The sequence below is a fragment of the Haemaphysalis longicornis genome, unplaced genomic scaffold (genome assembly GCF_048455015.1).
Source record: "Haemaphysalis longicornis isolate Haplotype H1 unplaced genomic scaffold, Haemaphysalis longicornis Haplotype H1 scaffold_17, whole genome shotgun sequence".
Classification (NCBI taxonomy): Eukaryota; Metazoa; Arthropoda; class Arachnida; order Ixodida; family Ixodidae; genus Haemaphysalis; species Haemaphysalis longicornis.
The window spans coordinates 1,312,293-1,327,212 of NW_027526276.1; the positions used below are offsets into that span (position 1 = coordinate 1,312,293).

General features: G+C 44.8%; 1 protein-coding gene across 1 annotated transcript; it reads right to left on the minus strand.

Annotated features, from left to right (window-relative positions):
- Positions 1 to 3,777: 3,777 nt before the first annotated feature.
- LOC144166374 (uncharacterized) lies at positions 3,778 to 14,665 on the minus strand. Its single transcript, XM_077695890.1, has 3 exons — positions 14,485 to 14,665; positions 10,118 to 10,205; positions 3,778 to 4,437 (listed from the first exon to the last, which is right to left on the minus strand). The coding sequence occupies exons 2-3, from the start codon at positions 10,188 to 10,190 to the stop codon at positions 3,890 to 3,892; spliced, it is 621 nt and encodes a 206-aa protein (XP_077552016.1). The 5' UTR covers positions 10,191 to 10,205; positions 14,485 to 14,665; the 3' UTR covers positions 3,778 to 3,889.
- Positions 14,666 to 14,920: the final 255 nt, after the last annotated feature.

Below are 14,920 nucleotides of genomic sequence, written 5' to 3' on the forward strand. Positions count from 1 at the left end.
GCAACTAGCGGCCACACAGAGCCTTATAACGGACCATTTACAAGAATGCTTTCAATGTACGTTTACACCGACCACCGTGATTAGAATTTTACGGGACGTCATACTTGCAGTAGTACTCGGCGATGCCCCGGTGGGCCACTGTACTACTGAAACTAATAGGCATAACATCTGTTCCGTTATTTGTTGTCCTAATGAGGTAGTTCAGCATGAAGTTGTACACAATTAGGAACTGAAGCGTGCAGTCAATACGTGCCCTCTTAATAAAAAAGGTCATAAAGGGTAGTAACGGCCGTAATTACTAACTCTTTACAAACCTTGCAACCTAGCGGTAGCGTACCCAGGCTCCGCCACTAGCAACTGCATGGTTAGGAAATTAACTGGGTGTAGAATGTAGTATACACTACATTTAGGTCGTGCTTATGACTAGGCTATGAATGGCTACTTAGTAAACGCATTTAACTCAGGAGTGTATTATCCTTAGGACTGTACAAGTGAAGGTAGTGGCGCTTATTGCGTTCTTCAGTTAGTAACCCCCTGACAAGTGCGGAATTTACAACCTCTGGTTACTAAGTACCTAGTGTACACTGGGACAAGTAACTTTCTAGTGTTCCCTTAGTGAATGCCACAATCTTTTTTTTCTGAGGCGTGTGGCAATGGGACAAGGCTGGAAGTCGTGTTCTATTTGAACTCTCCCGAAACAAATTGTACCATGATTGTTCGCTCGAACGACTACTTACCCGTGGGAAGTGTTATCTAAGTAGGCATGAAGGATGGGCTGCTACAGGGAGGCGCGGGGTTGCGGAAACTCCCAACAAATGGCGAGAGCTATGAGAACGCGGGAAAATTGAATTGAACTCCACGTCCAGAGAGGCGTAGTTGAAAAATCCCGCTCGCGTCTTTATACGAGTGTTAGGACAAAATCCTGTAATTGTCCTGATGAGAAATATATACGCAGCATTTACTAGCAAAAACGAATTGGATGTACGTACGGGCTGTTCACGTATTGAGTAACTTGTTAAAAGGCGTAAATTCCCGAAATTTGTGTTGTCACTACGATGTGGGCCTTATGTAAAAGTCTTCTAATACAGTGTTTACATACCTGTATACCTATATCAACAAAAACCACCTCAATATCTGAACTGGGATGCCGGAAAAATAAATATATAAAACTCTATTTCAGCGCTCCTCACTCTCTCCCTGGCGTAATTTTTAAAGATTTCAGCAATATGTAGCTCCTGGCACTATAATCAGAACGTGTCCACGAAGTTTGAAGCGTTTGGAATGAGAAGTTTGGCTAGGCGTTGATATCACCTATTAAGCATTTTAGGCTCGCCAGGCGTGTCATTTAAAAAAAATACTTGCGGTCCTTTGCAAGGCGAAATCAATAAAATTGGTTTTGTGCATCGGTTTTAGTAATATTTTTACCATGAACCGATTAGATAAATAAACCAGTGGAACATTAATTGGAGAATCTTTAAGAACAGCCAATTTGTTCGGAAATGCATAATTGGCCCAATAGTGTTGGCTAGGGGAAAAAGTAAAACTCCTTTTTACATATTCGTAAGTGTTGCACATATTAGAAAAAGGCGCTCGGCTATGCGAATGGGCGAGAGAGTCAATGACGTATTTCCGAAAGCATAATTTCCCTCTTTGCCTTGCTTGGTATTACCATTTCGGAAGACCCCGCCTTTGTGAGCGCCTTCGTCATGACACGAATGTACTGCCCGAATTTCAAGTCTTTGGCTCGGCGTTGATGAATCAGTGAGTGAGTGAGTGAGTAAGTGAGTGAGTCAGTGAGTCTGTTAATCAGTCAGTCAGTCAGGCACTTTTTATGGGTATAGATTTATCTAGAATTCTTCTCCCGATTACACCACCGGATATTCCCCTTTCTGCTTACTTTTCGGCAAAGAACCAACGTCGCCCATCGACAGGTTGCTCCCACCCAACAGAATGCCAGCTATCGAGTGCGGCCGTGGTACCATTGCCGAGGCTGATGAGGCCCGTTACATAGACTGCGAACCAGTGACTCACTCTCAGTGTCCCCGGAAAATTATTTACGACTGCCACGGACACGACGTCCACTTCCCTCCCCGATCCTTCGTGCCGCTTTGGTCTCTGTACGCTACGTGGGTCGGTCCTAGAAGGTTCTTTCTCCGTAGCCTGTGAACAATATGAGCGCCAGTGGTAGTTTTTGAGAGCCCGGTGATTTGGTTGCAAGATGAGCTTCAGTGAGTCCTTTTGCGGTGTTCTGCACACGGAGGTCTTCGAACTTGGTAGTGGAAATGCTCAGGCGCAGATGGAGGGTTCTTTGCCTTCCATCTGCTCAATTTGGAAAGGGCACTGCTCAATTCGCTTGTATTCTAGAAGTTAAAACGCAACAACTCTTTTATTTCTTTGTGGATAATAATTATTTTTGTGCCTATCTCTTCATTACCCAAAGGACAGACGTAGTGCCGGAAACGTACCTGAAAGGAATGTGTTTATGGAGTCATTTAACAGGTGTCCGTATGTGACACGTGACACGTTGCACTTGAGTCGAGGGGCCGTCATGCCTGCACGCTAGTAGTTCAATCACTAAGACGACTTCGCAAACGATAGCATGTCGTAGTAGGACTTGATCGCTGGCTAGTTGGTTCATGACGTGTGAAGGAATAATTTCGCGCAACAGCCGGGGACGAAGGGAAGAGAGGACAAGACGAGCGCATCTCATCTTGTCCTTCTCTTCTATTCGTCCTCGTCTTTCGCGCAAACTTGTTCGTTCATATAGCAAGTCGTCTTGCCCATTGATGCACGGGGTCCGGTGTAGCTACTCTTGATATATACGTTGCTGTAATCATCTCCTTGTTACGAGTAGTCGAAATTCGATTTTTCAAGCACCACATTGCTTATAAGATTGTTCTGTCTACAAGCCCGTAGTTCGAGACGCTGCGGCGATTGCTCGCACACACAGCTTCGCCTTCGAAGTTTGGCCTCACAGCGCTATACTGCCAGACTTTTAAAGACGATAGTCTTTCTTGGGCTACTTGTACGCGGAAATTTGGTCTGCCTGTCTGTGCCTCGATTCAGCCGCTTGGAAAAATTTGTTGAACGAAATGATTATATAGGCAAAGTATATTGCGAAACTTTTCAGTCTAGTGGTAATGTTCACGCTCGCCAACACTGCTTAGAACAAACAACGCATTACGCGTATTTGAGGCAGAATATGAATACCTGTGATAATTGCAGTGTTCTTGTAATTAAAAATACATGGCTGCTTCGTTTTTGCAATAGGAAATGGAAAACAATACGCCGTCTACCGCTGTCGCCTGCAACACTATATCTCCTGGTTTCATTCCAAGAAGTTCAACCATAACGAAAGATTGCAGTGGATGGCACACGGAGTGCGCTGGAGCAGTGCAACGTGGTAAAATAAATGGATTTAAGTTGCAGGGGTGACAGCTCTACTCTCGTACAGGGGTGACGTCTCTACTGTCGTGTTTAGACAACATTTGCAAGGAAGTGAGCAGAAACGGGGATAATTTTGTATGCTTATCTTCGCCATCTTCTCCTGACAGCCTCCCGTTGAAGACGACCATCCCAGTCGAGGGAGAATCAAATACGCGGGCATGGTGGTGATACGAACTGAGAGGACAATTAGGTGCTTATAAGTGCTTCCCTGGAACATAGGCGCGGCCATATTTAGGATTCCAGGCCATGTTTCGGTGCCGCCCCTTACCTGCGTAATACATTTGTGTTACTGTTTTCCCACTATTAATTCAGAACTGACACCCCAAAACATTCGCCTTTTTCTGCTTTATTTCGCACTCGATACGAATACTGCTTACATTTAGAAAGATTATTTATGTTGGATTTAACGATGAATGCAGAGCGTAGGTTCTGCCAGTAAATTTCACTCCAAAGCCTGTTTCAACGCGGCATAGAAGTTGGAGAAGAACTGATTATGCCACAACTCCAGGGTAATTGGACTGAAGATCTTGCTGAGGGTTCCAGCAACCATTCTCAATGCATCGCCGGCACCGTCAACGACGAGGTACGGGTTCACAGTTGACACGGGGACAGTGGGTCCCTGGTATGACAGAGCCACGTCATTGACACCTGCCCTTCCAACAGCTAGCTGAACAGTGAAGCGCGAAAACTCGGTGCGGAGACTTATGCTTCCTTGGTTTCCGGAGCAGGTTCTCCAGGGCGTCGACATGACGACATCATCGTCGTTGACCAGCTCAAATTGCAGGAAGCGGCTTCCGTTCACGCAGTAGGGCAGCGCAGGGCCGTACTGGGTCAGCCTCTGGAAGCCACTGACGTTGAGTCTTCCGCCTTCGAATCCTGGGAAAATTTCCGTGAATCCTTCAGGGCCAAAGGTTACGTACTTGGGAAACTTCGAGATGAGTCTTGTAACGGCGAGGTTGGGGTTGAAGCCGCTGAAGTCACACGGTACGTCTGAAAAAATGACCAGTGTTGAAACAGGGAATTGCAAATGCGATTTCACAGCCCCTTTCACATTCCAGTAGGGATAAATTTTATTGATTTATTTGACAACACTGCGGCCGAATGTGCTGGCCCAAGGAGGAGTGGGGACACGAAAAAATAGTTGTAAAAAACAAGAGACAACAATACGGCTGAAACGAAAGTTAAGAAAGAAAATGGCGCTCCAGGTCCCCAGGAAACCTGTTAGAATTAAAGACCCCACAGGGCAAAGAATTCCAATCTTCCCTAGTTCTAGGAAAAGAAAGTATATTTAAAAGCATTCGATCGGCAAAAATTGGCGTTAGACAATGATCATGACCATGACGAGTACGTTGTGCTGATAGCGGTTTAAGGCTGTCAGAAATATCAATTTTTACACTACCAGACAAACAATCGTAAGGAAGGGAAAGACGACTGAACTTTCTGGGAGGTTCTCTAGTAGAAAGGTCGTTTAATTGCATTAGGGTGGTCGGGTAATCAAGCCGGCGATATTAGCCAAAAACAAACCCAACAGCTTTCCTGTTTATACGTTCCAGTTTCGTAATATCTTTCTTGGTATGGAGATCCCAAATAATGGAAGCATACTCTGGCTTTGACCGAACATAGTCATTATATGCTAGAATGTCAGTGCGCGAGGCTGCAGATGCTGATTTTATTTTTAGAAACGATATCTTACGTAATAACGAAGTGGTAACGTCAAATATGTGGGTTGACCAAGTTAGCCTGCTTGTGAGAGTGACTTCGAAGAACTTATATTTATCCACATTATTTATGTTACGGCCCCTTAAAGTATAGTGGAATTGACCGGGACAAGGTTTCCTAGTGATAAGTAGTAGCACAGTTTTTTTAGTGTTTAACTGCATGCCCTAGTTCTGACACCAGTTGCCGATAGCGATATGAGCTTCTTGTGATTCCACATGATCACACGGTGAAGAAATCTCTTTAATAATTAAACAATCATCTGCGAACAAACGCACAGGCACATTTCCAGGAATGACGGAAGCTAAATCATGAACAAAAATTAAAAACAAAAGTGGCCCTAACTCAGTTCCCCGTGGGAGTCCTGAAGGCACACGAACAGTTGATGAGAAATTCGTAATCACTACATTATGACGTCTATCTTGAAGGTAAGCCTGAATGCAGTGAATAATTTTTTGTAGGTAATGCTAAACACTGTAATTTGCATAACAACGTCCCGTGTGGCGCTTTCTCAAAGTCCATACAAAGATCTAAAGACAATACATCACTTTACCCAGGCACATCAAGCACACGTGAAAATTCATGGACAGTTGGCTAACCCCGACCGAAAACGCGGAATAATATCACGTTTTCCGATCATCGGCCTTTTCAACCAGATGCGGCACTCTCGTGTAGACGGAAGCACAAACACAGCAACCGTGTCTTGGTAAAGTGTTTTCTTTCTTGCCAAGAGCGCAAGTTTGATGTACCCTTTTTGGTGGGTTCTCCCCTGGCTAGCACCGGATTATGATTACGTATAAACGTTGCTAAACGGCTGTATTAGGAGGCAAAGTGGTTGATTAGGTATTTTTAGACGATAAGAACAAAATTTTGGCATTGTTTTGCACACTAAAAACATTTCTTGCTTTGGCTTTGCAATGGATAATAATCAATCAATCAATCAATCAATCAATCAATCAATCAATCAATCAATCAATCAATCAATCAATCAATCAATCAATCAATCAATCAATCATTTATTTGCGTGCCCAGGAACAGCCGGGGTCGGCCTTTGTGCTGGCGCACGGAAACAGAAACACACGAAACATAATGTACACATCTTTCAAATACAAAATAAAATACAAAATACAAAAAAAACGAAAGGATAGCTTATGTTGAAGTTACGGAATGAAAGTCATTTAAGTGCATGAACTCAAGGATAAAAGACAAATGCAGAATAAGCAAAGTTGGCAGTTACGCCAATACAAACTCACAGACATGTTTGCGAAACAGAGTAGGGCAATCATTAAATATATCAAGGTAATCCGAGTACCGATTGTACGTGCGTTGCAGTCGGCACACAGGGCACAAGACACGCAGACAATTGGGGTTGCAAAAGGTATCATGTTTCCTGGTCCACTTTTGCGGCACATAAAGACGAACATGCTGTAGCAGCTCACCACAAGACACTATGCCGTGCACAATTTTAAAGAGGAAGAGAATATCAGCCTTGTTCCGCCTGGAAGTTAAGCATGATAGCGTCAATGAAGAGGGCGACCCAGGGTTATAATTACTACTATCGCCGAAGCGATGGTTGAAGATAGATATGAACTTATTTTGGACCCTTTCTACAAGCTTACGGTTTGTTTTGCTCGTGCTGTTCCAGACAACAGATGCATATTCAAGCTGAGGACGACATATAGTTGTGTAGAGCTTGAGAAGAGAAATCGGCTCCTTGAACTCCTTGGACACGCGACAGACAACGCCAAGCGATCGAAGAGCTCTACGAGTAATTACCTGAATATGTGGAGAGAAGCTCAGTTTACTGTCGAAAGTGACGCCTAGGTCATTAACCTCTACCACACGTGGGAGTAATTCACCGTTGATGTTATACGGAAACAAGATGTTGTCAGTCTTTCTTGTGTATGTCATTACCTTAGTTTTAGATGTATTAATGAGGAGTTTGTTGCATGAGCACCAATGCGAGAAGGACGAGATTGCTCTCTGGAGAGCGGAACAGCTGGCAGAGTTGGAAACAGATTTAAATATTTTTACATCATCGGCATATAAAAGAAAATTACAATCATTAAATATTGTCGCGACATCATTTATAAATATTGAGAAGAGAAGTGGCCCGAGAACTGAGCCCTGAGGGACACCACTGGTGACCTCATAGGAAAGAGAAGACTGTCCATTTACATGCACGAAACATGACCTATCACATAGATAATTGCATATAAGAGATATAAGGGATGGTTGTATATCAAGCTCAGATAGTTTTTTGGCTAAGAGCTCGTGGCAGACGACATCAAAAGCCTTGCTTAAATCAAAGTAGACTACATCAAGTTGACCTCTCCCTTGCACAGCTTCCGAAGCATGCAGCATGAAGTTGACGAGATTGGTAGTGGTCGATCGGCCCGCGAAAAAACCACGCTGTTCAGGTATTAATGTGGTATTTATACTGAATGTGAGTAGTTTATGCAGTATTGACTCAAACAATTTAGAAGCAGCACAAAGAATAGATATCGGTCGGTAGTTCGTGAGGTCCAATTTAGAACCTGTCTTAAATACAGGAACAACCCTTGCATTCTTCCAACGAGCGGGGAACTTGCCAGACTTGAGAGAAGTTTGAAATATACACGTCAATACTGGAACTAGGATATCACCAAACGCTTTCAGTACGGCAGAAGGAATGCCGTCAGGGCCGCATGAAAATGATAATAATAATAATAATAATAATAATAATAATAATAATAATAATAATAATAATAATAATAATAATAATAATAATAATAATCAATCAATCAATCAATCAATCAATCAATCATGTTTATTTACGTGCCCAGGAACAGCCAGAGGCCTGGGTGCTGGCGCACGGATAGTTACATGAAAACAAAATACAAGAAACATATTGAAAGAAATAAACAAGCGACAACACACACAAATTGAAGTAGCGAAAATTACAGAAATAAAGCACAGGCGGAGCCTGGGTACAGGTAAAAAAGAAAAAGAAGATGCCTTTGTGGCTCAGCTTATTATAATGAATACACAACAAGCAGAGAACAAAGTTTAACAGTAAGACGACAAGAACAATGACAAAGTATAGAGACAAATGATAAGACAACCATGATAAGTAAACAGTTTCAAAAACAGGCAACTATAGTGGTTAAACAGAACCACAGAGAAACCAAATTTCAGCAATAAAAAAAAGAAAAACGAACGACAGAGATATCATAGATGTTTAACATACTGTGTTCAACAAAGCAGTACGGTAAATTGTAAAGGAGCTTTGAAAGATGTCAAGGCGTTCAGAGAAGCGGTTGTAGCAATTCTGTATTCTGCGCACAGGAGAATGATTGGAGTTGCGCGCAGCGGTCAAGAAAGGGCGATGCGACCTGGTGGGCCTCTGTGGAACACTAAACTCTAAACAGTTAAGCAGGTCTGCGCAAGAAAGGTCACCATGAACAATTTTGTGAAGAAATGTAAGGTCTGCACGCATGTAAGAAATGTAAGGTCTGCAATAATAATAATAATAATAATAATAATAATAATAATAATAATAATAATACTATACCGTCTATTTCAGTACACGGCGGAAGTAACACCACTGCTACAGATGGGAAGGTTTTGGTTGAATCAAAGTGGAATCAGGCTTTCCCAATGTTGGAACGGTGAGGAAGTTCCGCTTCTTTCCCACGAGCTTTGCCAGTATGGTTGCACCTGTCTGGTTGAGCCTACTGGTATGCGAAAATGTTTTTCCGTGGATATTAAGACCGGGTGTTGCCTATACCACATTTTCCAGTAGGAAGGGAGAATGTGGCCCCCTCCAGCAAGAAAAACCGGCGTTCGAACATCGTATATCCCCAGAATTCCACATTCCTTTAACTAAAAGAGAAATAAATTCACCGCGTGAGCGGTACTCAAACCTATGTACGCGCTTATAGGCCAGTGTCTGAAATTTACATCAAATCCGCACGAAGCATGGCTTTTGAGGAGCACTGAAGTCCGCTTGTCTGGTTACAGGCTGCGGATGCGGAACAGGCTGTGAGTGCGCGTGTGTTGGACACTGCAAAAGGCTTTCCCGGTGCTTTGGTATGGTGGTTCCCATGGCTATCGCACTGACCACATACCCCTCAAAGGGGTTGACTGATAACAATGACACTTGCCGTCTGTGGCCGGAACTCCAATAGAAGCCAGCAGGGTTCGGTGAGAGGCAGGTGTCTTCCCAAGTACTCTACGCCTACAGTTAACGGAACGCTTCTTTCAAGGCGTACTTCAGCCTGCTTACGTGCTTTTAATGCCAAAGCAACTTGGCTTCCTCTGGCGTAAGTTTACTGCTGCATTGTGTGCGCGTCATGCTGGTTCCATAAGATGCCACAATGCAGATACTAGTGCGGAGGACGAGTGCGCAGTCCTCGTACAAGGATTTGACTTCTTAAAAACGTGAAGTCACCACGGCGAAATGAAATTTCATATTTGCCGCGCTTTCGAGGCGCTTTTTCAAAGAAAGTGCTACGAGTTGTGCTGCGCCTCCGCCAGATGGCGCCACGGGTCCCGCGACCGAGAGAAGACGCAGTGAAACATCCCCCTCGCGGGGGGCACGATCAAATGCAGAGCATTTCCGGGGGCGCACGACGTTAAGTAGTTTGCGTTAAGTTAATGTTGTTGCACTTGTGGCAACTGCTGACGAGAGAGCGCTCGTCAGCAGTAATTTGAATGAGTCAACGATATAAGGCGCGTTGGAAGCGTCGCATACTGTGTCGGCTTTGTGGCGCAGTGGGTAGAGCACCATGTACATTGCGTTCCGCCCGCAGGGTCGAGGGATCGAAACCGGGCGCCGGATACTATTTTTTTATATAGTAGGGAGGGGTGCGGTGCGGACTACGGACGTCAACGCCTGTGACATCGTGAGTTACTGAAATGCTCTGCATTTCAAAGAAATTTCCCGCCTTTAATTAATGAGACCCGTATTTACCTGTTCTGTAATGCATGGCAGTGGCCGCAGCCGCCATGAAAATAACAGACGCCAGGACTCTTACGGGAGACATCCTCGCTGGCGCGATCTGAAAGAAAATTGTTGGTCTCTGATCAATTGAAGCCTCCGCTTGTAGAACAACACTGGAAAAAGGTACTTAATGTGAACACGTGAGACATGGGAAACATGGAGGAAATTCACAAAGGTAACTCGATAGATTGACTACTGCAGATATAGTAATAATTGTGCTCTCGCACAAAGCGCCTCCAGTATTTTTTTGATCACAACGAGGCTCAATATCTTCCAGACTGCCTGATCAACAACGTTTAGAAACGATCCTCGCTGTAAACACACACCGTTTCGCTTTTCCGGGAAGGGAAAAGATCAGGAGGATGAAAAGTAAAAAAAAAAAACTGTTGCCCTTCCACAGCGTCTCAGCGCGCGCGTACACAATCATTTAGCGCATCTTGCACTAGCAGTTAAGGCTGACGAAACAGCTGAGCTGGCGGCCACTGTCCCTTCGTCGGGGGCCCGGATGTTGCACCTCAGGGGGATTTCCAAACTTGCTGCTGAAAGTTCTGCATGACTGGCAAACCCAGGTCGCTTTGTTCGCAGTCTTTCACGTCTCTCCTAAAGTGGACCCCGTTACCACGCGCTAAAACCTACTGCGATCAGTTTCCCGAATTCGGCGTCTTCATGCGCGAACGCACGCAAATTGGCGAGGAGAACAGCACGCGAGAGATATCGCCACGAACGCTGGGCAGAGTGTTCTCGAAAGTCGAGCTGGCCGACTCGAGGCATGTCGAGTCCCACGGCCACTTTAGGGCCGCGCCTTGTCGTTGTAGCTCGCTTTCTGGACCCAACTAGAGAAACAGGGCGTCCCGCAGTAACGCTGCTGTCGTTCGCGGCGTACCCCAGAGGCTTCGAAAGTCAAGCGGTTTATATAGTCATAAGCATTACAAACTCGTGAACCGTTGGCGCTTGCCCTACATCTCCCGTTGTTTAGCGCAAAGAAAACTGCAGGTACATTTGAGGCAAAATATACGTAAACACGAAAACGAAAACTGCGTATAAAACGAGGCTAGAAGAGAAGACGACTTGACACACAGGGCGCAGGGTGTCCTCGTTTTATGCGCAGTTTTCGTTTTCGTAATGTACCAACTAGCCCAAGTTTGCATTACACGCAATTAACCGGCAGCGCCCGCGTTCTTTTAGTTAAGAACGCCCGTTGGGTTGGTTTCTACTATGTAAAAAACAAAAAGTGGTAGTGCAATGCCGAAAAGTTCGCGAGGAAAAGCACGAAGAGAAGAGAACTCCCGCTGGCGCAGTTTCAGGCAGGGAGCGCGCGAGCACTGCGAAGGTGGGAAATTTGAAATGCGTTGTGTGGTAGCAGTGAACGGATAACGGCGCTACAGCCCATTATGGCGAATCACTGCTCTGCACGTACGACCGCTTTTACATTGATTGGAACGGCTTAAATTTTCTTGTGGTCTTTTTTTGTCTATAGCTCCTCCAGTGGCGCAAGGCCACGCGCAAGCTTGGACGATGCCGCGCGCTCCTCACGCGGCGCCCGCTCACGTGCGATCGGCTTGGCTGGGCTTCGTCTAATAATATGTGCGAAAGCTGGTTTTGTGATACTAAGGTGTAGTCACAGCGACAAATTTTACGTTTTATATAAGTTGAACAATTTTTTACACCACATGCCGAGCCCAGTTTCCGGCCTGCGCGCAAGTTCCAAGGTGTTTACCAAACAAATATTGTTCAGATGTCTTCAAATCGTTCATAGAAACACTATGTTGAATTGTTACCAAGACTTTTGGGCGCAGAATTCCTGTCTGGTTATCGTTAATTGGGCGAGTAAAATGTCGGAACTTCAACAAACAGTGGAGTCGAGCCACAGGCTTACAACTGCTAAATTGTTATTTCTTATCAAATGGGCCCAAATACCGCTGTCACATCAAATACAGTTCCAACGTTTTTCTGTGACCCACTGCGGTGTACACTTCTAAGGAGTGGGGCTGCTGAGCCCAAAGACGGGGTTTTGATCCCGGCGCAGTGGCTGGTTTGCAGGCGGTGGCAAAAACATAAAACGCCCTTGTGCGGGGGTTTTGGCGGAAAGTAAATATTACCAGGTGGCCGAGATTTATCTGGACATCTCCGCTACGTTGCGTAGAACAGCCTACTAGGTGTAGCTCCGTGGCGCAAACGAAACGTTATTATATTTGAAGCCTTCTTTTGGATGATGAGAGCAAAACGCCGCGTTTGAGCAACCAGACACTACTCAAAATATATTGACATTTTTTCGCTTACTACAATGCTGTACTGATTGCTTTATTAATTATTAAAATCGAGGCTGAGTACTAGGGATAGCTGTACTCAGACACCATATCCACATTTGTTAAAATATCACAATACGAAAGCTCGTAAGCAGCTTATCAGTCTTCCCAAGAAATTCGTTCTTTAAAGATGGAACGAATTTGTAGTAAAACGCCGTACTTATTTCTATGGCGTGTATTCAGTGAATGAAACCAATACGAGCTAATTTCCTCCAGAGTGAGGCCAAAACAGTAGTAACACACGTGTAGTGCCTAGCCCTGCTCAAGCTAGTGGAACAAGAAGCCTGAGATACAGCCCCCTCAGCGGTATAAAAATTACGGGTGTAAGAAACTAAGGCGTTTACGGTGGGACTGGAAATTACGCCAGCAGCGCTGTTTTAAACCTGCCGCCTGATGTAGTAGACAATTTTGATATATCTATAAAGCGACGCAATGCACCTATGCCAATATCGTCATAGTTTCTGCTTAAACCTCGCGTCGCAGTCTCTTGATTTCAGATTTTTCAACTGATATACTGGGTGATTTGTGATTACATGTTTTAGATAACCTTCTTCGGGTCTGAACAACCATCTTCTATTCAAATATAACGTTAGATAGGTACATTCACTTATAAACATCTGTTATGCACCTAGCTTATGATGGTTTAAAAAGTTGAACACACTTCGCAGCAGACAAATTCGCAGTTTCACAGCGCTGTTTTTCACAAGAACTTTCCCACGAATATAAATATAGTTGCACAAAATGCCCGTAATTAGGACGGGCACCGAAGTCGTATAGGAGATGCGGGACTGTATCATTTGCCGAGTGGTACACATGTTAGTGGCGCATTGAACTGATTGATGTATTGTAGGTTTAACGCGCAGACGCAACCCAGGCGATGAGGCGCGTCGTAGTAGAGGGCTGCGGATTAATTTTGACCACCTGAGGATCTTTAACGTGCGCCGCAATCTCGTACACACGCGCGTTTTTGCTTTTCGCCTCCACCTGGAAAGCGGGTGCCGCAACCGGGAATCGAAGCATTTAACTGCCGGACGCTATTACAGATCTATTTCACTGTAACTACTCCAAGACATCATGTCGCACCGTGCCGCCACAATGCTTCCACAAGCCCACAGAAGGTCGCAAGGTTAGTTATACCTTGACATGCGTATGGCAACTGTTTGAGAATGATGTTTCCTTTTCTTGTGAAATACGGTACCCTTGCACTGCCTAATACGTCATATTGAACGGAGAATACTTTCGGCAGCGTCTTTAAATATAGTGAATGCGTGTCTGGCGGAAGTTAATCCCCGTTCTTACCCACAGACCCGCAATCGGAAACTAAGCGGTTGAGCGCTATTTTATGGCGAATAATCGTCACGCAGGCAAACTTGGCAACATTACGCACCGGAAATGTTTTTTATTAATTTTTTGCTCCTTTGCGGCACCGGTTACGGTTACACTTCATCCGGGTGAGAGCAATAATGAAATTAGGCAGCGAGTGGCACAAAACCAGTGTTCCCATCCCGACACAGCGGGGCATTGGTTGGGACGTTGCAGATAATGGATGACTTCCGCATCAGTAACTCAGGATGAGGTCAGTAATGCGCATTTAACGAACCAGTAGCCGTATTAAAAACTACTCATACCCCGTAAGGAATGTATGTAAATCTTTCCTAAAGTGAACCGGAATCACGAATCGCGAAATCCCGGGAAAACTAGCAAAATAAAACGTCAGAAAAACATTTTGACTAAAAAAATGGGACCTGCGCTGTGTTATCGCGCAATACTACTCTTCGTCCTTTCATCTTGCGAAGTCACAAACGCGACGACATTTTTTGGGTAACATCTTTGCTAGTTAAGGTCATTTACTTATTTTCCTGATTTTATAGAAGCGATCAGCATCCTCCATGCACTAAGCTGAAGTGGATCGTAGACATTTCTTAGCTTACCCTTATAAATGTACCAGCACCCTACAAGGCCACAAAGTGTTTCCTGTGCAGCGGGGGGTATCATGCATATCATTCGCCGCAATATTTTGAGAGAACTTACATCCAAGAAGCGCTCCTAAAATCCGGATGTTCCCGCTTCCAAAATTCAGAGTCGAAGAATTCCCTCCAACTAAGACGACGCCAGGCGTACTGCGTTCCCTTTGGGAAAAAGCTTGCCGCCGATGTGTGATAAACAGCTTTATATGCATTCGCAGCCGGGCTTTTGCTAGCTCTGATAAGAGTCGTGTTTCTCCAAACTTGGGGCGCCATATAGGGAACGCAATTAGACGCAACACAAAGCGAGAGCTCCCCCCCCCCAAGGACATCCGCCAGGATGCGAACATGCCAATAACATTTGCTTGACTCCGCATCCGGTGCTAAAGACAAAAACATCGTGTATCACATCGCCACGTTCATACCCAATAATCTTTTATCAACGCTGCGCAGACCAAACATTTGGTTATGTTGTGTTTCCGTCTGCAAGACATCCGTAGAGC

Bases quoted from the DNA above. Each gene is read 5' to 3' on its own strand.
- LOC144166374 (XM_077695890.1), bottom strand. From the start codon at position 10,190: ATGTCTCCCGTAAGAGTCCTGGCGTCTGTTATTTTCATGGCGGCTGCG. The intron at 4,438-10,117 runs GTAAATACGGGT...TCATTTTTTCAG, and splicing joins TGCCATGCATTACAGAACAG to ACGTACCGTGTGACTTCAGC.